Source organism: Mobula birostris, chromosome 8, assembly GCF_030028105.1.
Source record: "Mobula birostris isolate sMobBir1 chromosome 8, sMobBir1.hap1, whole genome shotgun sequence".
In the NCBI taxonomy this organism is placed as follows: domain Eukaryota; kingdom Metazoa; phylum Chordata; class Chondrichthyes; order Myliobatiformes; family Myliobatidae; genus Mobula; species Mobula birostris.
Window position 1 is genome coordinate 133,017,102 of NC_092377.1, and position 26,550 is coordinate 133,043,651.

A 26,550-nucleotide genomic window follows, 5' to 3' on the forward strand; every position below is an offset into this window, starting at 1 on the left:
ACCTGAGCCCAAAGCTGAAGAAGTTATCTGATCTATGGCCTGGCGAGATCGCAGGTCCCTGGTAGTTAACCATAAGGCCATATGACATAGAAGCAAAATTGGTCTATTTCTCCTATCGAGTCTGCTCCGTCATTCGATCATGGCTGATACATTACTCCTCTCAGTCCCATTTTCCTACCTGGTCCGGTAACCTTTAACACCCTTACTAATGAAGATCCTTATCAAACGCCACATTAAATAATGACAATAACTTTGCCTCTACAGCCGTATGTGACAATCAATTGTACAGATGCACTATCCTGCGGCTAAGGACATTCCTCTTCACTTCTCTACTAAAAATATGTCCCTCTATTCCGAGGCTGTGCCCCGTGGTGCTACACTCTCACGTTATTGGAAATATCCTCTCCATATCTACTCGATCTAGGCTATTTAATATTCAGTAGGTTTCAAAGAGATTCCTTCTCAACTTTTTTAGCTCCAGCATATACAGGCACCAAGCTATCAAACGCTCCTCATATGGTAATCATTTCATTCCCAAGATTATTTTTGAGAACCTCCTCTGCATACCCTCCATTGCCAGCACAGAGATTGTCAGATATAGAGGCTCAAAATGTTCACAATTCCTTAAACGTGGTCAGAACAATGATTTATAAACCTTCAGTATTACATTAATGATTTCTATTGTCTTACTCTCGAAATGAATGCTATGACTGTTCAGCTGTCCTTTCTGGCCGCTACTTTTGTCATTGGTGCACAGTACCCCCATTTCAGGTCAGAGCAGAGGAGCTCTTAGTTAGAAAAGCTGGCAATACATCTGTGTTTGGATATCAATTATTTACTTGGTACACGGCAGTACTGCATGAGTTCCACATAGAGAACCACAAGCAAACGCCTCTTTATCCCTTCTGCAGTGCACAACAGCTGGGCTCAAACAAGCTTCTCCAATGTACTCAACAATTGCTTTGTACTTTTAATCAAGGTGTAGAATGTGGTGGGATGGCGGCTGATCCAAAACAATAGCGACATCGACGGAGATGATTATGAATGCTACTCCTTGGATTTATATACAAGTGAAAGTTTATGATGTTGAACTATCATAACTCATCTGTTATTTTTCAACCCGACTCTTCAATTATAGTGTTTCTCAGAGCGAACATGGAAATATCCTGTTCTATGTGTTGTGTGAGAAAAGCTAAACGTGGTTCTGTGGATAAATAGTTGTAAACAAAAAATTAAGTAATTGATACTGTTGCTTCTACGTGCTTCTTGATGCATCAAAGTGCTTCAATTATGGCTTTACCTTTTGTTAAAATAATCTTATTTTTCTACAGTGTAGATTTGGCAAATGCAATAACGAGAAGATTGTATGAAGGCAATCCATTATCAGCACTAAGTGTCTGCGCTAATTTTATTCGTTTACAATCAAAAGAAAAACGTGATGCGGATGAATTCTTCTGTCAATATATATTAGGAACTAATACAATTTTATAGTGTATTAGTATAGTTACTGAGGGAAATACATGTTAGTAGGGAAGTGGTGTTCGGTAATTTCAAGGGATTAAAGGCAGATAAATCCCCAGGGCCAGATGGTCTGCATCCCAGAGTGCTTAAGGAAGTAGCCCAAGAAATAGTGGATGCATTAGTGATAATTTTTCAAAATTATTTAGATTCTGGACTAGTTCCTAAGGATTGGAGGGTGGCTAATGTAACCCAGCTTTTTAAAAAAGGAGGGAGAGAGAAACCGGGGAATTATAGACCGGTTAGCCTAACGTCGGTGTTGGGGAAACTGCTGGAGTCAGTTATCAAGGATGTGATAACAGCACATTTGGAAAGCGGTGAAATGATCGGACAAAGTCAGCATGGATTTGTGAAAGGAAAATCATGTGTGACGAATCTCATAGAATTTTTTGAGGATGTAACTAGTAGAGTGGATAAGGGAGAAACGGTGGATGTGGAATATTTGGATTTTCAAAAGGCTTTTGACAAGGTCCCACACAGGAGATTAGTGTGCAAACTTAAAGCACACGGTATTGGGGGAATGGTATTGATGTGGATAGAGAATTGGTTGGCAGACAGGAAGCAAAGAGTGGGAATAAACGGGACCTTTTCAGAATGGCAGGCAGTGACAAGTGGGGTACCGCAAGGCTGAGTGCTGGAACCCCAGTTGTTTACAATATATATTAATGACTTAGATGAGGGAATTAAATGCAGCATCTCCAAGTTTGCGGATGACACGAAGCTGGGCGACAGTGTTAGCTGCGAGGAGGATGTTAAGAGGATGCAGGGTGACTTGGATAGGTTAGGTGAGTGGGCAAATTCATGGCAGATGCAATTTAATGTGGATAAATCTGAGGTTATCCACTTTGGTGGCAAAAACAGGAAAACAGATTATTATCTGAATGGTGGCCGATTAGGAAAAGGGGAGGTGCAACGAGACCTGGGTATCATTATGCGCTAGTCATTGAAAGTGGGCATGGAAGTACAGCAGGCGGTGAAAAAGATGAATGGAATGCTGGCATTTATAGCGAGAGGATTCGAGTACAGGAGCAGGGAGGTACTACTGCAGTTGTGCAAGGCCTTGGTGAGACCACACCTGGAGTACTCTGTGCAGTTTTGGTCCCCTAATCTGAGGAAAGACATTCTTGCCATAGAGTGAGTACAAAGAACGATCACCAGATTGATTCCTGGGATGGCAGGACTTTCATATGATGAAAGACTGGATCGACTAGGCTTATCCTCGTTGGAATTTAGAAGATTGAGGGGGGATCTTATTGAAACGTATAAAATCCTAAAGGGATTGGACAGGCTAGACGCAGGAAGATTGTTCCCGATGTTGGGGAAGTCCAGAACGAGAGGTCACAGTTTGAGGATAAAGGGGAAACCTTTTAGGACTGAGATTAGGAAAAACTTCTTCACACAGAGAGTGGTGAATCTGTGGAATTCTCTGCCACAGGAAACAGTTGAGGCCAGTTCATTGGCTATATTTAAGAGGGAATTAGATATGGCCCTTGTGGCTAAAGGGATCAGCGGGTACGGAGAGAAGGCAGGTACAGGGTTCTGAGTTGAATGATCAGCCATGATCGTACTGAATGGCGGTGTAGGCTCGAAGGGCGAATGGCCTACTCCTGCACCTATTTTCTATGTTTTTATGTTTCTATAATATTATAGCTAGTGTTCTAATTTTTACAGTATTTAATTTAAATACATAATTTGTTACTCAGTTTGTCTCTTCTCATACAGTTTTAACCGTTTCCATGAAACGTCGGCTAAATTATGCAGCCGCTTAATTGGACCAAAATGTACTGGTCCTCATGTGTCTCGGTTAACTGGAATCCACTGTATATTCAGTTAAATGTCATGGCGGACATCGGATACGTTACACACATTTTGCATGGTCTAAGTGAAAATACTCTTCATCTGAATGTTGACTATAGAGTGGCTGCTGTATCTGTTTTGGACTGACACTCCACCCCTCCCCCAATATATAAAAGTACACACGGCAGCACAGCATTAGCTCTGGCAGTAAAACACGGAATATACTTCGGTCATGACAGAATTTGAAAGGGAGGTTCCCTGTATTTCTCCTAACTTCCATGTTGACCTAATGAATGTTATCGGGCTTCCCTGTCTTATAAGGAAACATTCTGACGAAAATATATATTTCCCTTATTTCTATCGCCACCTCACTTATTGTTCTGACATTTTTGTTACTCTTAATACTTCCCGAGCTTTCTACCACAGTTCAGTCTTTCTTTTCCTTATCTTCCCCTCTATGTTTGACATATCCCTAGATATCCTGTTGCTGGTCGTCATACCTCGGCAGCCACAGCTCGATAATGGAAATAGTACTGTTATCTTTTTCTGTATTCTTGAATTATCTCTATCCAGATCTTCTTTAATTGATTTAAGCACTATTCTAAATCTCTGGTTGTGTGCTTCGTTAGAAAATAGTCAGTGTGGTTTTAACAGTGAAAATCTCATCAGAATTCTTTTCACTCCTTTATCTGTTTGTGCTTCTATTTTCTGAAACGGCTTCAATTCTGTGATCAGTTAAGCTTCTGCTGCGGTCTGAGGTTCAGTGTACTTTCAGGACTCAGAGTGTTGTGCTGTCTGTGTAGACACAACTGAGCAACTGCTCGCATATTGGTCAGTCGTCACTTTCCCAGCAGGCTTTTAGACATCAAGAAATCTCATTATTCTTAACATCCACAGAGAGCGGGGGTTTGGGGGGGGGGGGGGAAACAACAATACCTACACAAAAATCGACTGTATTTTCCCTGCTGATATGTTCGAATAAAAACTTGTATTCTTCCCTGCTGGATGCTTCCATGTCGAATGAGCATAATGCAAACAGGAGAGCCACTGGGTCAAAATAATGCAATCACATTCTGCCACACCTGATGCCAGAGAGTATATTCTGCCTTTCATATTCTCTCTCCAAAGGCATCGAAGTACATTTTCATTCTGCTCTGCAGCAACCAAAGGGTTACAGATCTATTTACAACATTGACAGAGGTGGGGGGAGGGAAGAGAGAGAGAGGGGGGAGAGAGAGGGGGGAGGGAGAGAGGAGAGAGGGAAGAGAGAGAGAGAGAGACAGAGACAGAGACAGAGACAGAGACAGACAGAGAGACAGACAGAGAGACAGACAGAGCGATTGAGAGATTGAGAGATTGACAGATTGAGAGATTGAGAGTTTGAGAGATTGAGAGATTGAGAGTTTGACAGTTTGACAGTTTGACAGTTTGACAGTTTGAGAGATTGAGAGATTGAGATTGAGAGATTGAGATTGAGAGAGCGATAGAGATTGAGAGAGAGATTGAGAGATTGAGATTCCGTACGGAAGTGCAACAAAATATCACTAAAACCTATTTACCGCCGATGGAGCAATTGTGGATAGTTTAACATCCCCTGGATTCCGTTTATGATCAGATTTGGTAAACATTATAATTATATTTTCCCCACCCTCTCATGTCCTGCTAGAATGCAAGCGTTACACTCGTCCCGACGTTAACCAGAGCTCCGCCATTGTGCGTAAATCACAAAAAGCAGTATCGCCGTGGCTCTGAATCTGTCCGGGTTTGCCCCGCTTTCTGCTCATTTCAACTGCTGGTTATCACACAATGAAAACGACAAAGGATATTGCCACACAGAAGGTTTGCCTCTTTGATCTGCGGAATCGTTACCATGAGAGCCACCGTTCTGTTAAATTTCGGCGAATACAGAGCAAACGGCCAGCTGAGCAATTTTGCAGTGGTCGCTTCTATTCACATGGTTAGTTAACGATAGAGTGATTGTTAGGTTATAATTTATGTCACTATACAATTCAATTGCTGTAACACTTGTTCACCAAACCTGACAATAACGCAAAGGACACGAATCATTGATTCATCGTGGGGTTCTGAGACGACACGGGGAGTTTGAGGTAAAGACGCACAGAGAGTACATGCAGGCCCCTGAAGAGCTAGAGGATGGATTTTGAATAGAATCAGATTAAAGTTGGTTAACCTTGTAACTTACCGGGGAGGAAAAAGATGAAGGAAACGCAGATAATGAAGATGAAAGTGTTCATTCTTCGTGCCGAACGTGAGTTGAATGCAGCGAAACCCTTTGTAATTGATGTGCGAGTGAGGCAGTACTCAAGTAAGCAAGAAGGGTTCGTTTCATTCTCACAGGTCCGGTCACGTGGTTATTTCTTGGAAATTGTTTACTACTTCCCCCGCAACTTGGAGGTCCTTCAGAATTTAGAATTTACTCTGTATAGTGCAAAGGGGAGAGGAGAAAAGAAACATTTTTTAAAGCAGAAGGCCATTCAGCCGTTCGCGTTCGGTCCACTGCTCACAACAATCACTTAAATATTTTGCTTGAGTTGCCTTTCATTTCAGTGGCAGTTTATTTCCTGATTCACATGGAACCTCGCTCTGCTTGAATATAATTAGTGGCTAGGTATATGGTCTCTTGAATAGAATTTCCGAAGCCACAGACATTTCTCCTGTCTTCAAAGCCAGGATCATTATTTTAATCATGTGAACTCTGCTATTACGAACACTATCCATTCCGTCTAACACTGTGGGAAGATTTTACTTTTCGATGAGATCGCCTCTGGTTTGCTCCGGGTAGACAAGCTCGAGGTTACTCGCAGCTTCCCAGTGACGAATGCTGGCTGAAAGCCAAAAGCATTGCCGGGCACTTTAACACGTCCTGAAATACGAGTCCGATGAAGGTTAACCACATGCAGATGTTAGAAGCTGGTGAATGTGTTTGGGTCAGAAGACAGGACTTTGGAGCCATACACTTCCCTTCACACTTCTCCATATTTTTTTCAATCTAATGCATTCAACGTTTTCACTCGTGCACATGGGTGGATGCAGGCCTAGTGCAATTTCGCTTATCTCAATACATTCAACGGACAGTACAGAGTTAATGGCAATGCACTTAACACTGTTGATGAACGTAGCAATCTTATGTCCAAATTTATATATCCCTGGAAATGACTGCATATAATGATTGGGTGGCCTAGAATGCGTTCGGCAAGCTTGACTTTATTAGTCGAGGCAATGACTTCAATAATCAGGTAGTTATGCTGCAGATTTATAAAGCTCTAGTTGGGCTGCATTTGGAGCATAATTCCCGGATTACAGGGCATGTGCAGTAAGGACAGCTTGGATAAACTTGGGCTGTTTCTCTCGAGTGTCGCATGCAATGAGGATATCTTTTTTGATGTTTATAATATTAGGGGAGGCCTAGATGAGTGGAGATCCAGTATATTTGTCCCTAGACGAAATATCTACGTAATAATAGCGGCCATGCATTTTAGGCGAGCTGCGTCCGAGTGTGTGTGTGTGTGTGTGTGTGTGTGTGTGTGTGTGTGTGTGTGTGTGTGTGTGTGTGTATGGAGGTGGGGGAAGGGTAAGTATGGTTAGTTTTAAAGGACGTGTACAAACATATTTTTTCATGAAGAGTCATGGGTGTCTGCAGCATGCTGTCACTCACGGTAGTGAAGGCAAGTACGACAGATACGTTCAAAAGACACTTAAAAGGCGCGTGTATGTGCAGGGAATGGAGGGCTGTGACATCTTTAGGCATAAGGGAATAGTTTATTTTGGGGTTTAATTACTAAGTTACTTACTCGGCATCTTAGACCGTTGGGCCGGTTTCTGTGCAATACTGTTCAAAGTTCAATGCTCTATCATCGAACACAACAGAATATTTGCAAGCAACACACATAAAAGTAGCTGGTGAACGCAGCAGGCCAGGCAGCATCTCTAGGAAGATGTACAGTCGACGTTTCGGGTCGAGGCCCTTCGTCAGGACTAACTGAGATTTGAAAGTGGGAGGGGGAGGAGGAGATCCGAAATGATAGGAGAAGGCGGGAGGGGGAGGGATGGAACCAAGAGCTGGACAGTTGATTGGCAAAAGGGATATGAGAGGATCATGGGACAGGAGCCCTAGGGAGAAAGAAAAGGGCGGGGGGAACCAAAGGATGGGCAAGGCGTATAGTGAGGGGACAGGGGAAGAAAAAGGAGAGGGAGAAAAAGAATGTGTGTATATAAATAAACAACTGGTAGGGTACGAGGGGGAGGTGGGGAACTAGCGGAAGTCTGAGAAGTCAATATTCATGCCATCATGTTGGAGGCTACCCAGACGAAATATAAGGTGTTGTTCCTCCAACCTGAGTTTGGCTTCATCTTTACAGTAGAGGAAGCCGTGGGTAGACATATCAGAATGGGAATGGGACGTGGTATTAAAATGTGTGGCCACTGGAAGATCCTGCTTTCTCTGGTGGACAGAACGTAGGTGTTCAGCGAAACGATCTCCCAGTCTGCGTTGGATCTCGCCAATATATAGAAGGCCATATCGGGAGCACCGGACGCAGAATATCACCCCAACCGACTCACAGGTGAAGTGTCGACTCAACTGGAGCGATTGTCTGGGGCCCTGAATGGTAGTAATGGGGGAAGTGTAAGGGCATGTGTAGCACTTGTACCACTTAGAAGGATAAATGCCAGGAGGGAGTTCGGTGAGGGGGGTGGGTGGAATGGACAAGGGAATCGCGTAGGGAGCGATCCCTGCTGAAAGCGGGGTGCGGGGGGGGGGGGAAATAAGGATGTGCTTAGTGGTGGGATCCCGTTGGAGGTGGCGGAAGTTACGTTGAATTATATGTTGGTGTCACAAGGGGCTGCTGGGAACGGACCCAAATGCAAGGCACAGACACTGAAGTACAAGGAACAGGACTTGACTAGAGTAGGGACGTGAATGCACACTAGGGCTAGGGAAAGCGGGACCAGGACTAGGAACCATGGACGAGGATACAAAGCTTGGACTCCGAGCCCCAGACTGGACAAGGACCCAGAACCTGGGTCTTGCCTCGGGCTCGGACCCCAGAACCAGGCAAGGACATGACATGGCTTGAGGCTGGGGTCTTGGGTCTTGAGGCTTGGCTAGAGGCCGGGGTCTTGGGTCCTCAGGCTTGGCTTGGCTTGGGATCCTCGAGGCTTGGGTTCTGGGAGCTTGGCTGCGGGATCCTCGAGGCTTGCGTTCTAGGAGCTTGGCTGCGGGATCGTCGAGGCTTGGGTTCTTGGAGCTTGGCTGCGGGATCGTCGAGGCTTGGGTTCTTGGACTCAGAGACAGACTGGGAACTAAATATCCACATAGAGCCGGGAATTATCCTTCGACAAGCCGGACTCATCATTAACAGGACACTAATATGAGACAGGACAGAACATAGACACAGAGCCGGGACTTATCCCAAGACAAGCCGGGACTCAACTTCTCCATACCAAGGTGGGACAGGTCCATATGTTGGGTAACGGCAGGACGGCCAGACTTACCCAACAGAGGCAAAGACAAGACAAGACATGTCCCCCCCCCCCCCCCCCGCAGGGCAACGGCAAGACGGCCTGACTTATCCAACGGAGGCGAGGACAAGACATGTCCCCCCCGTAGGGCAACGGCCAGACGGCCTGATTTACCCCACGGAGGCGAGGACAAGAAGAGACAAACACCAAAGAACAACAGACAGTTCCATCTTTGCTCTGGGGTAGCTCCAAGTCTCAGTTCAGCCAGCAACCTCAGCTGGCTACAGAAACAGCCAGATCCCTACCTAGCTCGGAATGGATGGCAGCCACTCAGCTGGCCCAGGAAACAGCCAAGTCCATACCGCGAAGACTACTCCAACGGGTGGCAACAAGGCTCCATGAAGCGGTAGTCCTCCAACCAGGCCTAGAGATCCTGAATGGTTTCACCAGCTTTCCATCAGCAGGTTGCTCCAAGGGGAACTGACGAGACAAACCAGCAGCCCACGCTCAATCCCAAGGCTACTTCTATTGCAAGCCCAAAGATTTGAATCAGGTGCCAATGATTAACTCAAACAAGGGACAGCTGGAAGACCCGGGTCCTGAGTCCACGGACCGGACCGTGAACCGAAATGGGGACTACACGGACCGGACCATGACAGTTGGACCCGGAGGCTGATGGGGTGGTAGGTGAGGACAAGGGGAACCCTATTCCTAGTGGGGTGACGGGAGGATAGATGAGAGCAGATGTGCGTGAAATACCTACCATGAATACTTACAACAGAATACTTACCATGTTTCCTGGAGCTCTGCCGCTAGAATCAGGTTCAATGCCATTCCTTACTATTCCAGGAAGAAGAACCCTCTCCTCCGTACAGTGCGGGATTAAACTGATCTTCTTTAAGATCTCAGTTGAGCCATGGATGCGGCCTGTTTGAGGCGTCGCTCTTTGAAGGTGGCCTGGATGCTGGGGAAGTGAATGCCCAGGATGAAACTTCCTACAGATTTTGCTGATCCTGTGTTGCTGTCCTTCCATAGCAGACGGTAAGGCAATCAGTTAGTATGCCCTCAACGGTACATTAGTAGATATTTGCGAGTGTCTTTGGTGACATGCCAATTATCCTCGAACTCCACCACCAACAGGTGCCACCACCAAGAGACAGCTCATCAGCGTGGACAGGATGGCTGTGTTGTCTTCAATTCTCCACTTCTCAGCGACTTAGAATTTACATCTAAATTCTCTCAGTTCTACTAAATCAACTTTAACTCGACACGTTACGTTGGATGATGCAAAAATATGCAAGTACTGGAAATATGAAAGGAAAACAAAGCTAATATATTTCATCTCCGGCACCTTCAACAGACGGAGTTGAATTGAAATTGATTTGAAAGGTTTGTCTTTTTAGGTTACTTCTCCAACCCTTTTCAAAGAGGCTAATCAACTGCTGAGAATTTTCAGCATTCACGCAATACGTTTGGCCTTTAGTCGATGAATGTTGCTTTATTTGAACTGTTCTTTAAGACTATGTCCTTCCTAACTGTCTTTCGAACTGCATCCTTCGTAAAGGTAAGAGTTGATAACTAGTGGGACAAGAGTAGGTGCCAATTCACCTGAGGCATGCACTCTTATACATTGTGTGCTGATCTCCTAGACCCTTTGATGGGGACATGTTCGTTGTTGCTGCTGACTCTTTACTCTCTACAGAGATTTTATTCATGGAGATTTCTATTAATCGACCCTTCATGGCGAACAATATGTCTGCACGTTCTAAGAAGTGGAGAATAAATAACTCCTAACGACCACCACACGCACAGACAATGTGTCAGGTTTGTCAGACAGGAACTGAAAGGGGGAATTTGAGGTTTACGAAACAAACTAAAACGACAAGTTTTACTCAGCAGCAAGAAAATTTCAGCGTGTCAGCATAATTCCTATTCTCAGAGCTATGCGGTAGTCTTTCAGGACTACATTGAGTAGACTTCTTTTGTTCAAACGGGGAAGTTTCCTTCATTTGAATAATGTTATGATTGTGTAACTACGTATATTTCTGTATTTTTGATGGAACTCGCTATTGGATGATCAGGGTGTGGGCGGAGGGAGCAGATCATCGATTAAAAATAACGGATAAATGCAGAGCAGAGAAACAAGGAGAAATTTCTCCACCCATTGGATGGTTTATCTTTGGAATTCTGTGTCCGGTAGCATATTGATGCGTGTTGACGCCATCATTAACAAAAAGATAGATTAGTAGTCTTCTAGATCTTACTGGATATGGAAAGGGCGGGAAATTGCGCTGAAGTAGATCAGCCATGACTGAGAAAACATGATAGTGTGAACAGAAAACTTTGCTCTGCACCTGATTGTTATTCTTATTTGATATGCAGCGACTTTCTGCTGTTCAAGGCCCTAACTTTATAAGACACATATCTTATGCTTACTACGGTGAGAGCCAATGTGAATTGCTTCAGGAGCTACAGGTGTATGTCCGAAGGACGGGGCGCTGTTCATCGAGAAAGGTTGCTTTATGTTAAATGGTTATTATAGACTACGTTTCTATTGGTCTTCGTAAAGCAGATTGGAAACCCATACCGGATCAAGGAGAGGTTAACATGTATAGAATTATCCCCGCCAGGTGGTCTGCAGAAGATCTGAGGAAACGACATGTACAGTATCCGAGCCAGATGTTTTTCACGGTTTCACTCTCCAGGAGGCTGATTTTAAGTCTACAAAGATAACTATGAACTCGGAAGCATTGCAGTCTGTCTGGTGGGTCGTGGGATTCCAATTTCCTTCTATTCAAAAAGTATGAAGATAAACGGGAAGGTATGCACTGCTGTCGCCGATGCTGCCTGACCTTGATTTGTAACCCTTTGTGGTATGTAATCCCGGCCACATCTTGCGGTTGTTTTGAAACTCGATTCAGGTATTGTCTACTGGTATATCTGACAGCTTTATAGATATAGTATTTAATTTTGTTAACTCGGTGTCGACTCGTATGAGCGCTGCAGACCCGGACTTCATTCTGGAGTCGATCTCCTGATTAATCCATGTTTTCCAGTTCAGGAACTCCCAGAATGACCTCATTGGTACAACAGCCCATATATTACGCACTTGCTGACAAAATCCGTAATATTCAGGACATTCTTATAATCAAAATCGGGTTAATCATTACTGACATGTCGTGAAATTTGTTGTTTTGTGGAAGCATTGCACTGCAAGGAATACAAATGGCTATAAATTGCAAAACAAAAAAAAACAGTGCAATAGACAAACAATGAGGTAGTGTTCGTGAGTTCATTGACCATTCAGAAATCTGGAGGCTGATGAGAAACGGATTTTTTTTTCAATCGTGGACTGTTAGGCGTTCGGCTCTTGCACCCTATTCCCAGCGCAGTGAGTATTTTTAATTAAAAATGCCCAGTCAACTCGGTTGCCTGCTGATTTTTTTTTTTAAATATGGAGCGGGCTACCGACTCAAAGCAATGGAGCAGAAGCTCATCTGTACCCATGGGTCAAAATTGTAAGATTTTCTGAGCTGGATGCTCTCATTTTAGCTTCAGCAGGGTCGCAGAGAGCAAGTGGCCATATGTTTCACCAACTAAGGTCATTGGGTGGCTCGGCAAACATGCTGGATTGCTCTGTACCAACGTCTTCAGCCCCTAGTGGAAAATGAGACATAGTATTTGGGTAACACACTCTTGACAGTAGGTTGAAAGACTACTTTTCAACTGGACTACTCTGACTGCACTGGGCAGTAATCTTGGCCCTGACTTCATACATCATGAAGACCCTTGAGAGGCTTTTCCTGGCTCACCTCCTACCTCTACTCGGATTAGCCCTCGATCCCCTGTAGTTTTCCTGCCAGGAGCACATTAGAGTTGACGATACTGTCATCTACCTGCTGAGCAGAGCCTACTCCCATCTGGATAAGCAGGGCAGCACTGTGAATATCATGTATTTTGATTTTGCAAGTGCTTTCAATACCATACAGCCCTCATTGTTGGGGGATAAGCTCCGTTCAGTATGGGTTGGCACTTCTATTGTACCCTGGATAATAGACGACCTGTCTGGTAGACTAAAGTTTGTGAGGCTTCATAGATGTGTCATCTGCAGAAATCCTCTGATGACTCAGCATTAGTAGGGTGTATAAATGGAAGACGGCAGGATGAATACAGGGCCCTGGTGCAGGACGTTGTCGAATGGTGGAAGCTGAATCATCTGCAGCTCAACAACAGTCAGATAAAAGAGATGGTGATGCGCTTTACGATGACCAAGCCTGCATTTCTCCCTATTACTATTGATGGTGAATACGTAAGTGTGCTGAGGACTTACAAGTACCTGGGAATTCACCTGGATGGCAGACCTGAGTGGAACATCAACACAGAGGCCATGTACAAAAAGAACCAAGGCGCCTCTATTTCCTGAGGAGAGTGAGGTCCTTTGGAGTATGCAGACTTCTCCTTCACATGTTCTTCCAGTACAATCTTCTATGTGGTGGTGTGTTAGGGCAATGGCATGAAGATTGGTGATTCTGCAGACTCATTAAACTGATTAGAAAGGCTGGCAATGTTGTAGCAGTCAAATTAGACGTACTTGAGGGTGTAACAGAATAAATTAAATTTGTAAATCCGGGGCATCTTATTTTTACGGTAACTTATTATATATTATTTCTTAAGTATCTCCTAATATTTGTATAGATGTGCATTTGTAATACTATCATGACACTGTAAATTCCTTTGGGATTAATAAAGAATCTACCTACCAATTTTTGAAGCTGGTTTGGCTCATGACAGCGGCTAAGGCGAAGAGGGGTTGTTGTATCCTGTTTCAAGGCTGTAGACCACGAAGTATACAGTTTATTGTGTGCGTACTTCATGTCTACCTAGAGTAGGATGTAGACTGCCAGTAGGATAGCTAAAGTGCGCTTCCATGGTAGGTAGCACGGGCAGCAATTATTCATTAGATATACTGGGCAGGAAAAGCAGGAACTTACCAGGAATGTCGCGCTTGGGGATTACATTGGAAAAATTCTTTCAGAATCCAAACTCTCTTTCCTTGGATTACCACAAATCAAATTCCCTCCCCTTCTTCCCCATGGTCTGAAATGGGTCATATCCATCCAGTTCGTCTATAGACTGAAGAGCTGGGTGCATAATGCAGCCTACATCAGAATGATACTGCTCTATGACCTTGTAATACCTCCTGTCTTTACCACACCCTCTGGCAGTTCGTCACATTTAAATACTACCTTCTTTGTGAACAAAAGCAGCTCTCATTGACTTCCACTCAATGCCTCTCCCCTCCACAAAAGCCGATACCCTCCAGTACTAGATTCTACTGTCTGTGGAGTAAGACTATGACTAGGTATGAATCATAAGTTTATAAACTCTATAGGGTCTTCCCTCAGCTATTTGCATCTCTGAACATTCAGCCATCCCCGATATATACATCTGAATTCCAGAAAACCTTGGCAAAATATTGGTGGCATTATAACTAATACGTGGGTTGCATTTGTTCGAGACATTTGGAGGGAATCTGGCCCATCAATTGTAAACTGGCTTTGGTGAGCACTTTGGCCGGCATAGAACTGCTCGGCCGAAGGGCCTGCTGCCGGGCTGTGCTCCTTTTAACCACAAGGTTAGGAGCATCCAAGTTTCCACTTATTTTTACCAACTTGTATGCCCTTTCCTTGGTTTTTATTCAGACCTCAAATTTCTTTGTTGGCCACGGTTGCCTACCCCTACCATTTGAGAGCTTCTTCTTTGGCGGGACATATCCACCCTTCGCCTTGTGACCTATTCCCAGAATCCTCTGCCATCTCTGCTGTGCCGTCATTCCCACCAATTTCCTTCTCCAAACCACCTGGGCAAACTCCTCTCTCAGGCAACTGTAATTCCCCGTACAGTATTCTATTGTGATGCTGATACCTGTGAATTGTGCTTCTCCCTCTCAAAGTGGTGTATGAATTCAATCACATTATGATCACTGCCTTCTAAGGGTTCATTTACGCTAAGCTCTCTAATAAGATCCGGGTTATTACACAACACCCAATCAAATATACCCTTTCCCCGAGTAGGCTCAAGCACAAGGTGCTCTAAAAGTCCATCTTGTAGGCATTCAACAAATTCACTTTCTTGCATCTTACACGCAGTAAACCAATGTACCACATAAGAGAAGAAAATTGAAAAGTTGCAAGTAACAAATGGCATGTGTCCAATTAAGGAACCATTGCCCCAAAATGATTACGATTTAGAATGCAAAGCGTTGAGCACCTTATTTCGGCAAAGACCAGCAGGAACAGTGATTACAAATGATGGGCCCATTGAAAATGGGCTGCTCTAAAGTCCAGATTTGACAGAAAGCTCAAAAGTTGAATTCGGCAGGTTGTCGAGGTAGGAGGCATCGGGCCACGTGAAGATGGAAATGTACCTACGACCTTCAATATCGGTGTATCGACATATCAGGAGTTGATTAAAACAATGCCTTTCAACGTGGGCAATTGGAGTTGGTATAACTCGGGAAATTCACACCAATGAAAAAGCCAGAGGATTCGATGCAATTTTCAGATCTATGGGCAGAAAACCTTCTTCGGAATATGATTCATATTTCTTAGGAGCACACATGCATCTTACCTGAAAGGGAGAAAAGAGTTATTGGCGTGGTTGTTTAGGGGGTGTAGGGGTCAGTGTGCACTTTTTCGATGTTGGCATGGGTTTTAAACGTCTCCGGCTGGAGTTCTAATGACGTTGGGTGGGGAACTGCGTTCCGCCGAGTCTGGTGTGGGAAGTATTTGTGTGTTGATAGGTTTAGAGTTGCAACTTGTACAATACTTTGCACAAGTAATCTAATCTAATCTAATGTATCAGATTTTATTTACTGAAGCATTTCAATGTATATTGGCGCTCTGTTCCACATTACAAATTATTTCCTTTAACTATCAAAATACCGCGCCATTGGTGTTTTGTAACCGCGCCGATTGTTCCAATTTCATGTTCGCGACCTGTATATAATGACCCACCATATCGTTCAGCTCATAAAGCAGGACTAAGATACAAATAAATAACAAGGCTAACTGAAAAGAGCTATTGATAGATGGACAGATAAACGCATACACTAGCATAGACATAAACCTCTACCCCTCACAAACACACGATTTCAGACGGGAAGAGAGTTGAACGTACACGGATAGCAAGGTATTGGACAATACAATACAGATTGTGATCAAAATAGGGAAAGGCAGATAAACAGATATACAGATAGATAGAATTATGACTGGTAGATAAATGGATAGATAGATAGATAGATAGACAGATAGATAGACAGATAGAATATAACTACCTCCTTAGGTGGCTGTAAACCGATTGCTCCTCCAATTTCAGACCCTGTGGAGAAGGGACAGAAATTGAGTATCCTCCATAACAATGCAATTCGGAAATAAATTAAGGTTTAGTGGAAGCTGCCTGGCTATTGAGTAAGCTTACCATATAAGTGGAATCCATATCAGCTGCATCCTGAAAAAGAACACGTGAATAGACTGGTGAAGAAGAAGAAAAAATTCTCAAATAATGGATATGTACTTGAAAATGCCACCAAAGAAAATATACTCAAATATACTACAATTATTGCAAAGAAGTTTCTTTGACAACATGGAAGGGCGGTACAATAGTGCGGCTGAAAGACCTGCTCTCTCGCATATCCCTCTGTGTAAATTTTAATTCTACCTCTGGATATAGTTGTGTGGTAATTTATATATTTTTCTGTGATCTTGTAGGATTTCCACTGCTGCTCTACTCTCCCCCCACATTCAAAAAAGGGATAAGTTAGTACGTCAACTTGACAAAGCAAAAATACCTCTTCTATAGCTGCGTGCTAGAACTACAGGTATGTTGGGATGAGGAAGAGGCAATGAATTTGTGAATGGCTTTAAACAGTCGGCATAGACTCGCTGGGCCAATTTTGGCTCTTTCTGCGTCATGCGGAACTATGCAAGTCTTATTCTGCAAAAAAAAAAATGTTTTCAAGCTTATTCCAGTCGGTCACTGCATCAAGCACTCTGCAAAGGCAAAGATCTGTTGTTTAACCAGGTGTATCATAGAGTCTTAAACGATTTTGCACGGAAAAATACCCTTCCGTCGACTGAACTGCTATCGACTACCTTTTTAATTTTGTTCTACCAAAATGTTGCTATCTCATTATTTCGCTCTCATTGCCTCTTTGGTTCAAATATGCATGAACACAGCAGTAGCTGTAGCCAGATCTCCAAAACATCTTTCACATTTTGCAATGTAAGGCAAAAGAGGAGCTCCTGAAGTTAAATGCAGGTGGGCAAAGAGAACAGGAAAATTCCAAGTAGACTTTGCCCGAGGTCAGGATTCATCCCTGGTGTAAACTGCTGTGGGGTGGTGCTCACTAGCAGTTGGACTGTGTCAGAGCTGCGTACACATCTGTATTAATATGTAACCAATGGATTGATTAATTGATGGCAAATGTATCAAGATGTGGAAAACTGTAGAAACAAAATAATCTATCGGAACTTTAGTAATCTAATATTCAAGAATATTAGATGCACAGTTATTCAGCTCGATGGCAAAGTCAGAATCCCAGACCAGTATGTTATATATTGGACTTACAGGCTCAGTATTTTTTCTTTGAGGGCGTACGTTGACGTAGGGACCCTCTGCAAAGGTAAAGTGAGATAAATACATCACAACAAATACCTCCTAAACATACAAAAGGAATGTCTTTATTTATTAATCGAAGCCTCGACGGTTGTCCAGACTCCCTGCAGTAGCCAAAATGGAGAACAGAGTAAATATAAATAAATTATTTCGCTTGCAAGAAAAGTGCTGCAGCAATCATAGTAAATTTAAATCATTATGTAGATTGAGCAAATGTCATTAGCAAGATTAAAGTTGGCACATAGAATATATCCAGCAGAAACCGGCTAGATGAAGGTTATTTCAAATCTGGCACCACATGTTGGTGAAGAGTTCATAAATGATATTGCACTAGCACTTTAAGAAACGTGGGAGAAGGAATATTGACATCGATAGATCATTGTATCAGCCAGGTGTAAAAAGTGTGCATGTGGAAGGAGTGGGAAACAGAATATGGAAGATAGAATAATTGTACAACTTTTTATGGAAGAGGTGGAGGTGACTTTTTCAGGAGAGCTGCCCTTGGAACTCTGGCTATTTCTTGACCAGCAGAAGAGTTGGAAGTTTACATGTAAAAATGTGCTTGTTAACATCTGGCTGCTTTTTTTATTGACAATCTGCAACCATCGGGATCGCCTCGCGTCAGCAACAATTAAATATTGCACCGAATAACCTTTCATATTGTTAGATAAAATGGACTTGAAAATCTCTAGACCAACCGTCAGGAAAGTAGAGATATCAATGAGCATAAATTTGTCACATACAGTAAGTTTCGCCAGGTTAAATATAGCTGGTTTAACAAATGGACAGGCCAGCTATAAGTAGATGCGTTTATTTGCAGACAGTTTCTCCTATAGATCGATATATACTGCTGTTCTCTGGATGTTTGCAATGTGGCTAAATAATTGAAAAGGTAAACATGGTGTGAGGGGAGAACTGAAGCGAAAGAGGAAAATGGAAGCAATAATAAAAATAATTATAATTACTATTTTTGAGAGAGAGCATAAAATAGGACCTTCCGGCTCTGCGAGCCACGGTGCCCAGCAAGCCCCTGATTTAACCTGTGCCTAATTATGGCACAATTTACACTGACCAATTAACCTGCCAACTGGTAGAAACCCCACGCAGACAAGGGGTGAACGTACAAACTCTTTAATGGCAGCGAGCGGAATTTATTCTGGGCCGTCTGTACTACAATGCATTGTGCTGACACCATGCTGCCATGTCGCCCCAGCTGAAATCTCCATGAATCAAGAGGAGAAATATGCCAGGAAAATCTACTCTTTCTACTGTGGTCTTCCATGTCCAACAGAAAAAAACTGAATTTGACAACCAAGGAAGTGTTTGACCATAAAACAAGCCTCTCACACAATCGTGATGTTCATATCAGACTGAATTCAAAATGGACAATACTCTGTAAGCTAAATGACAACACAACAATTACAACTGAACAGCTTATTTGAACTGCGTTAATGCCTGCATCACTTTTCGGTTTTATAATCTTACTTGATACCATTACCTTCTGATTGGCAATGTTTCTTGATGAACCAAACAATGAGAATCGGGGTTAGAAGAAATACCACCAAACCAATCAAAACGCCCCCAATGATTATGCCACTCTTTGAATTGTTGAATGAATCTGTGAAGACATCATGTAATACATTTAGAATTGGAACATATACATGCAAGGTGCATAGGGTAACTTTTAATGAGCCGATTGCAATTGTGGGCTTTTTATACCTTTGAGGTCACGCATCAACAGAGTGCTCTTAACTCAGTTCGAAACAAAGCTCTCACAGAGGCAGTGGACTTCTCCAGTAGGCGATGATTTAAGAAGTCCAATGTCCATGATGTCCCTACTATTGTAGACAGGACATTGACCAATGAAGGTAATCGTGCTAATTTCTACTCTCATCATCCAGTCCCCCTGTGTTCTCACTTTCAGGAAACTATGTAGTCGAACTCCTCTGTTTATCTTTCTGTAACACTGTCTGGAGCTCAGATATGTACAGAGCGGGGCAAATGGGGACATATGAGATGAGGGAGCGTTATATGTTTAATATAAGCTAAGTCTTCTTGTTATTCTTGTCCCCAGCTCATCTACATTTTGTTGTAATCTTACATAAGTGTCTTCACTATCAACTACATAACCGAGTTCGGTGTTTTCCGCAAACGGATTCAAATTAATAATTTGGCTGAGAATCCGTTTGGCACGGTATGTGACAAATAAAAGCACTGATACTTGTTGTACAGCACTGGTTACAGCCCTCCAATGTGAAAAACAGCTCTCTGCTACCATCCCCTCATTGCCACCACTAAGATAATCTCTGCCCCTGAGGCTACCTTATCGCAGATACTGTGTTCCTTCGCCTTCCCGACCATCCTCCCATACAGGACCTTGTCAAAGGCTTTCCTAAAGTACATGTAGACAACATCTCACATTCTGACCTCTCCAGTCCTCTTGATGACCTCTTCAAAAAACTAAACCAAAATTGGTAAACACGTTTTGCTACGCGGAAGGACATACTGACTTTTCCTAATCTGCCCAGCCCTCCCAGATGCTGCTAGGCCTTATCACACAGAATCCCCTCCAGTAATTTTCCCACTACTGATCTTACACTCACTGGCCTGCAGTCTTACAACTGCTGAAACCCTTCTTAAATAAAGACACAAAATGAGCCACCTTCCAGTTTTCCGGTACCTCACCTGTGACTCATGATGATATATAGTCTCTACAACTTCTTTCTGGTTGCCCAGATTGTCCTGGTATACATGACCAGGATTTGGGTTTTTATCCATATTACAGATACATTTATTTCTCTTTATACGCCTTATGGCTTCACATTTAGCTACATTTGCACTGAGCTGTTTTGGTAGCTCGTGTGTATAAAGTAGTATATGAATGTAAACGCATGGTGCATTGAAGGACAGGGAGACTATTCATCTCCCCTCTGACCCCGGACATGCTACACCATGAAATAAGATCATCAGTGACTTTCCATTTGAGCATTGTAACAAGTTCAACTCGACATCCTTTTATTTTCTTAATATGCAAAACTCCATTAAACCAGCATTGAATATTGAATGTGGACAAGAAGTCGATCCCAACCAAAAGTCTTCTGGGAAAATTGGTGTAAATCAGAGGAACTGCCGAACAGATTTGTCCTGCAACGCAGTCATATAATATCACACATTACGCACAGTTTGCCAGACTCCTCCATAACATCCCTGAGCTGTTTGTGTTTTACTGGTATGCCACAGTCTACTGAGAGGTAATATTTACTTTTGAGATTAGATGTTGGAGTCCAGATAGTCTTCATATTGACTGATGTATCAGGTAAATCGTGAGAAATGTTAACTCTTCCTCATTCATGCATCATCCTCCCTCAACTAACTAATAGTTGCTCTTTTCCACGTTGAACAACATTGGAACAATAACTGACATTATCAAAGGTACTGTGCGAGGCAATTTTAATGTCCATCACCAGGTGTGGCTTTGTAGCACCAAGGGTAAAACGGTCTATTGAGTCATTAAATCACACAGTCTGGGAACAGGCACTTCGGACCACCAAGTGCTCCGGAACTCCCTTTTTCTGTCAAAATAGAACTCATGCTACAGCAAGATAAGACTTTAGTTAGGACACAGATGAAGTACTTATGCATTTCTGGTTGTGTGTTACGAGAAGGAATAGAGAATTTGGACTTGATGCCAAAAAGGTTCACATGGATGCTCTCAGTATAAGAGAGCATAAAATATAAAGATAGGGTGGACAAACTTGGCCTGTTTTCTCTGCAGTGTCGGAGACTGAGGGGCTACCTGATGCTGAAGTTTATCAAATTAGGGGAGGCTCGGATAGGGTAGGTCAGTTATAGAGTCATAAACCATTGCAGCACAAAACAGGCCCTTTAGCCCATCGAGCATACAGAATCATAAATATGCCTCACCCCATTCACTTGTTCCCAGACCACAGCTCTCCATAATCCTGACATCTATGTGCCTGTCAAAAATTCTCTTAAATTTTGAAGTCGATCCCACATCTACCATTTGTGCTGGCATCTCATTTCACGCTCTTACCACCCTCTGAATGAAGAAGTTCCCACATATGTTACCCTTAAACATTTCACCTTTCACACTTAACCCAGGACCCGTAAATGTAGTTCCAACCAACCTCAGTAGAAAAAGCCTTCTTGCATTTACGACATCTATACGCCGCATAATGTCTTGTACACTTCCACTAGTGGCCAGAGTCCTTTGCCCTGTGTGGAAATGTCAAGAGCTAGAGGGCATTATTTTAAGTTGAGGGAGACAATTTCAAAAGAGATTTTTTTCCACATACCAGGGGAAGTGAACGAAGATAAAACAATGAGTAAGACCTATTTAGACAGGGGAAACAGAGGGATATTGACTATGTACAATGACATAGGGCTGGTTTCAATAGACGGATTGGTCATTACAGATGCTGGTTAGATGAAGCTAACCACATCTGTTCCTGAGCTACACTGTTTCATGTTCTGAGTGCCGGCTCAGGCTCTCCAGGTCCTAACAAAAGAAAGCCACAACTCACAACTGGAATATTCCGGTCCAGACTAAAACCTGTCAAGGATGTGATTATCTTGCATTCCTTTGTAACCTCTCTAACGTAAATCACACCCTTCACTATGCGGTGACCAGTACTACACAAAGTAGTGAACATTTGATGCCTTCCATTCTATGCCCAGCTATTGAGGCCAATTAACTGCCGGACTCCTTTGCTCTCATGTTTCCCTTCAGAGATCCCTTGACATGTACACCAACGTTCCTCTATTCCTGAACTTTCCCAAACGTCCATAATGTCATGGTCCAGGTTTCGTCCTTATTGCCCTCTCGACTTGTATCGTGCTACCCTTTGCAAAGTTCTAAGTAAATTTATTATCAAAGTACATATATGTCTACTTGCAACACTAAGATTCATTTTTTTGCGGGCATACTCAATAAACCCGTAATAAAATAACAACCATAATAGGATCAATGAATGACCACATCAATTTGGGCATTCAACGCGTGTGCAAAAGACGACAAACTGTAGAAATATAAGAGAAATAAATTATAATATTTATCGAGAAAATGAGATGAAACGGTCCTTGAAAGTTGTGGGGATAGTCCAATGATGAGGCAAGTGAACTGAGTGAAATTATCTTCTTTGCTTCAAGAGTCTGATGGTTGAATACCCATATCCCATCCTGAATCTGGTGGTATCAGCCCTGAGACTCCATCACGGATAAAGGCATTCACCGTTACTTTGCCAAAATTATTAGCTCACTGATTTCATTCTATAGCCAACGATGACCCTCCTTATATCCAAGTGGTGAAGGGGTATGACAATCGGTCTGGGTCCCAGCGCGGATCCCCATAACAGGCCTCGAATCAAACAGTCAACCCTCCTCCATCACACCCCCCTTTTCTTACCAAACCACTCTGCCAACTCATCTTCGATACTATTCGTCTTAACATTTCAGATCGACCTTCCTTCGGGGACCTTTACAAAGGCCTTATCGAAGTCAGTGTAGACGAAAACAACCACGGTACTTAATTAATAAGTAATATTACTTCAAATACCTTAATAAAATTAATCAGTCAAGACCAAACCCCTCGACCGTCAAGAGTGACATAGTGACTATCCATATTCTAACACCAGCTTTCCAAATATGTTATTCCTCCCCATCAGGTTATTTTCCGTGAATTCTCTAAGACTAATATTGAATTCATGTCATTATTTATCGTATCTGCACTTCACACATTTGCTCTCCTCTGGTCATTAGGACTGTATCCAGGAGACTTTAAGATATTAATATCTCACCATGCCACTTATGGTGTAATTGCATTTTATATGCCGATGCCTCCACTGTCAATAGCATGTGAATAAGCGCAACCTAAACACCATTGTGGTAAGCATGCTACCCCTAACCAACCACCAAAACTTTTCCATAATCTTCAAAGCACAAGGTAGGAGTGAAATCAGATGTTCTCTACTTGTCCGGGTGAATGCCACTTCAATAATTCTCAATTCTGAATGAGACCAAACGATCTCATGCACTGTAAGATTTTTTTTTTTTTGCAGGTATTTGTAGTGGGTATCATTGGGAAATTACACTGTAGTTGTCCGCCTTAACCATTCTAAAAACACCTCAGTTCCTGAATTCCCAACTAGAAGAATGCCAAGGGCTTCAAACATTTGTGAATCCCACCAGCAGCACGTAGTCTTTAGCACAACACTTTACAATACCAGCAACCTGACTTCAAATATCACCGGTCTCTGTAAGGTGTTTGCATGTTCTCCCCAATCCTGCGTGCATTTACTTCGGGTCCTCACATTTCCACCCACAGTCCAAAGATGTTCCAGTTGCTTTGAATGTCCTGTGATTAGGGATAAATCGAGGGTTGAAGTGCTGAGTAGCTAAAAGGACTGCGAGGTCCTATTCCACACTCTATCTCAATCAATCAATCAATAAACAAATAATAATAATAAATAAATAGAGTCGCATTTTTGTATGCTGAGGTGTATCAACGTGTCTATATTCTGGAGTTCTGAACTCAATATCACGGAGAAAGGGGGTAGCAGATGAAAGTATTGTCTCCCCACATATTAGTCAATCAGGAATTGAAATGGGCACTGAATACTGCATTCCAGCAACTTTTTAAATTTTCAATTAAGTTTTAAAGAGAAAAAGAAATTCAGTTTGAGCTATTGGCCTCTTTGCATACAGAAACCCAAAGGTCCTCTACCCACTACGGATGTGAGAATCCTCATCTCACTCGTGATTAGTGGACTCTTGGATGCAGACACAGTCAAAGAAGTACACCAGGAGCTTTATTGAGATGATCTTTCCTTCTATTTAAACTTCTAATCTGGTCAACCTGCTTCATGTTTCTTAAAAGGATTTCAACCCCTTGACCCACTCCATCCTAGGAATCAATCTGAGGGATATTTGCTGTACCTCAGCAGTTGTATCTTATTCCATGGCACAAAATATACCAGGTTCGGATCTCCTGAGCTAGGCCAGAAGACAGCGGCACCTGCTAAGAGGAGTTTTTTTGAAACCCCACTTCATCCGTGACCTGTAAATGAGTGAGTGGAAGGAAGCGAAATGTGAATGGAGCACAAATTCTTCAGAGTTCTTCCTCAAGAGTCACAATCTCCCAAATTGATCACATACAACCTTCCCTTCTTTGTCTTTGGGTTAACATTTTGCATTCTCGTTTTATGTTCCACAATAGTCACGACATCTAGAAAAGTCATAAACACAAGAGATTCTGCAGATGCTGGAACTCCAGACGAACAAATGCAAAATGCTGGAGGAACTCAGAGCAGGTCAGGCATTATCTATGGAAACGAATAAACAGTCAATGTTTCATGCCGAACCCTCTTTCAGCACCAGGAAGAAAGGGGGAAGATGCCAGAACAAATGTGAGGAGTGGAAGGAGGACTCACTAGAAGCTGTAACCCGAAGGCATGTGGGTGGGAAAGGTATATGTGGCTTTCATAGTGAGTCTGCATGAGTACATGGTTGAAGAGTCGGAGGGCAGCAGCGATCATAAAGGGGGAGAGTGAGAGGATCTTACTGAACTCCCATCGAAGAACTATCTTCCAGGTAGGCATCCTACAAAGTAATTAGACAGGTCCATGAATTGGATATCTAGATGTAGATAGGCCCATGGATAGGAGAGGTTTCGAACATAGGACATAGAAATCCATCGCGAATTACATGTTCTTCTGCCCACAATGTTGTGCCGACCATGTAACCTACTCAGGAAACTGCCTAGAATTTCCCTACCGCATAGCCCTTTATTTTTCTAAGCTCCATGTACCTCTCTAAGAGTCTCTGTCATCATCGGTGGCTGTACCAACATCCTCTGCCTGAAAGACTTATCTTTGGCATTCCCCTGTACCTACTTCCAAGTAACATATCCTCACGGCTCTTGAACTCAGTCCCATGGTTGGTGAAGGCCAACACACCACACGCATTCTTAAAACCACTGTCAACCTGCACAGCAGCTTTGAGTGACCAGTGGACACGGACCCCAAGATCTCTCTAATCTTCCACACTACAACACTCCAAAAGACTTATCATTAATATTATATTCTGACTTCAAATTTGACCTATGAACATCAACCACTGCACTCCTATCTGCGTAGATCTCCATTTGCCACTTCTCAGCCCAGTACTGTATCCTATCACTATTTCTGCTCTACATCTGACAACCCTTCACACTATCCAAAACAACCCCAACTTTTGTGTCAACAGCAAACTTACGAACCCAGCCTTCTACTTCTTCATCCAGGTCATTTATAAAATTCACGAAGAGGAGGTTTCCCAGAACAGATCCCTGCGGCACACCATTAGTCCCCAACCTCCATGAGGAGTACCAGACATTTGCAACCACCCTTTGACTTTTGTGGGCAAGCCTATTCTGGGTCCGCAGCGCAAGGTCCCCTTGGATCCCATGCCTCCTTACCTTCTGAGTGAGCCTTGCATGGGGCTTATCAAGTGCCTTACTGAAATCCATATACACGACATCAATGTGCTTTACCTGACGAAGGGTCTCGGCCCGAAACGTCGACTGTACCTGTTCCTATAGATGCTGCCTGGTCTTCCACCAGCATTTTGTGTGTTTTGCTTGAATTTCCAGCATCTGCAGATTTCCTCGTGTTTGCGCCTGCAATCGTCCTGTACTTCTCCCGCCCCTTTTGATGATGCAAAGATCATACCTCGAGGCTCAGGAATCTCTTCCCTCGCTTTCTACAGTCACCTGGAATATATCTCAGCGGGACCCGGTAACTTATCTAACTTAATGTTTTTCAAAAGATGCAGTACATCTTCTTCGTTGATGGCTATATATGCTCAGGCGTTTCAGTCCAAATAAGTCATCTGCACAATTGCTAAGGTCCTTTTCCCTGGTCAATTGAGATGAATTGAATTGACTTTATCAATTTCATTCTTCATATACATAAAGAGTAAAAAAATCTTTACGTTACGTCTCTAAATGTGCAATGTGCCATTTCTAGTAATTTATAATAAATAATATGTACAATAGGACAGCCAATATAACATAGAAATACA

General features: G+C 42.9%; 1 protein-coding gene across 8 annotated transcripts in view; it reads right to left on the reverse strand.

The window, feature by feature from the left end:
- Positions 1 to 26,550, reverse strand: part of LOC140201721 (uncharacterized) — a 191,358-nt gene that overhangs the window by 100,200 nt on the left and 64,608 nt on the right. For 3 of the 8 annotated variants that reach the window (XM_072266283.1, XM_072266288.1, XM_072266282.1), the window contains exons 1-2: positions 9,587 to 9,726; positions 5,519 to 5,754 (exon numbers count right to left, since the gene is read on the reverse strand). The exons of 1 other annotated variant lie outside the window; for it this stretch is intronic. Coding sequence is in view for 6 of the 7 variants with exons in the window: in XM_072266288.1 (XP_072122389.1) it covers positions 5,519 to 5,570 (52 nt within the window). In the remaining variant the exon portion in view is untranslated. Of the gene's footprint in view, positions 1 to 5,518; positions 5,755 to 9,586; positions 9,727 to 15,048; positions 15,427 to 16,132; positions 16,177 to 16,275; positions 16,329 to 17,424; positions 17,472 to 18,970; positions 19,091 to 26,550 lie in introns of those variants that run through there. 4 more of the 8 variants (XM_072266285.1, XM_072266289.1, XM_072266287.1 and 1 more) reach the window with 4 other exon arrangements.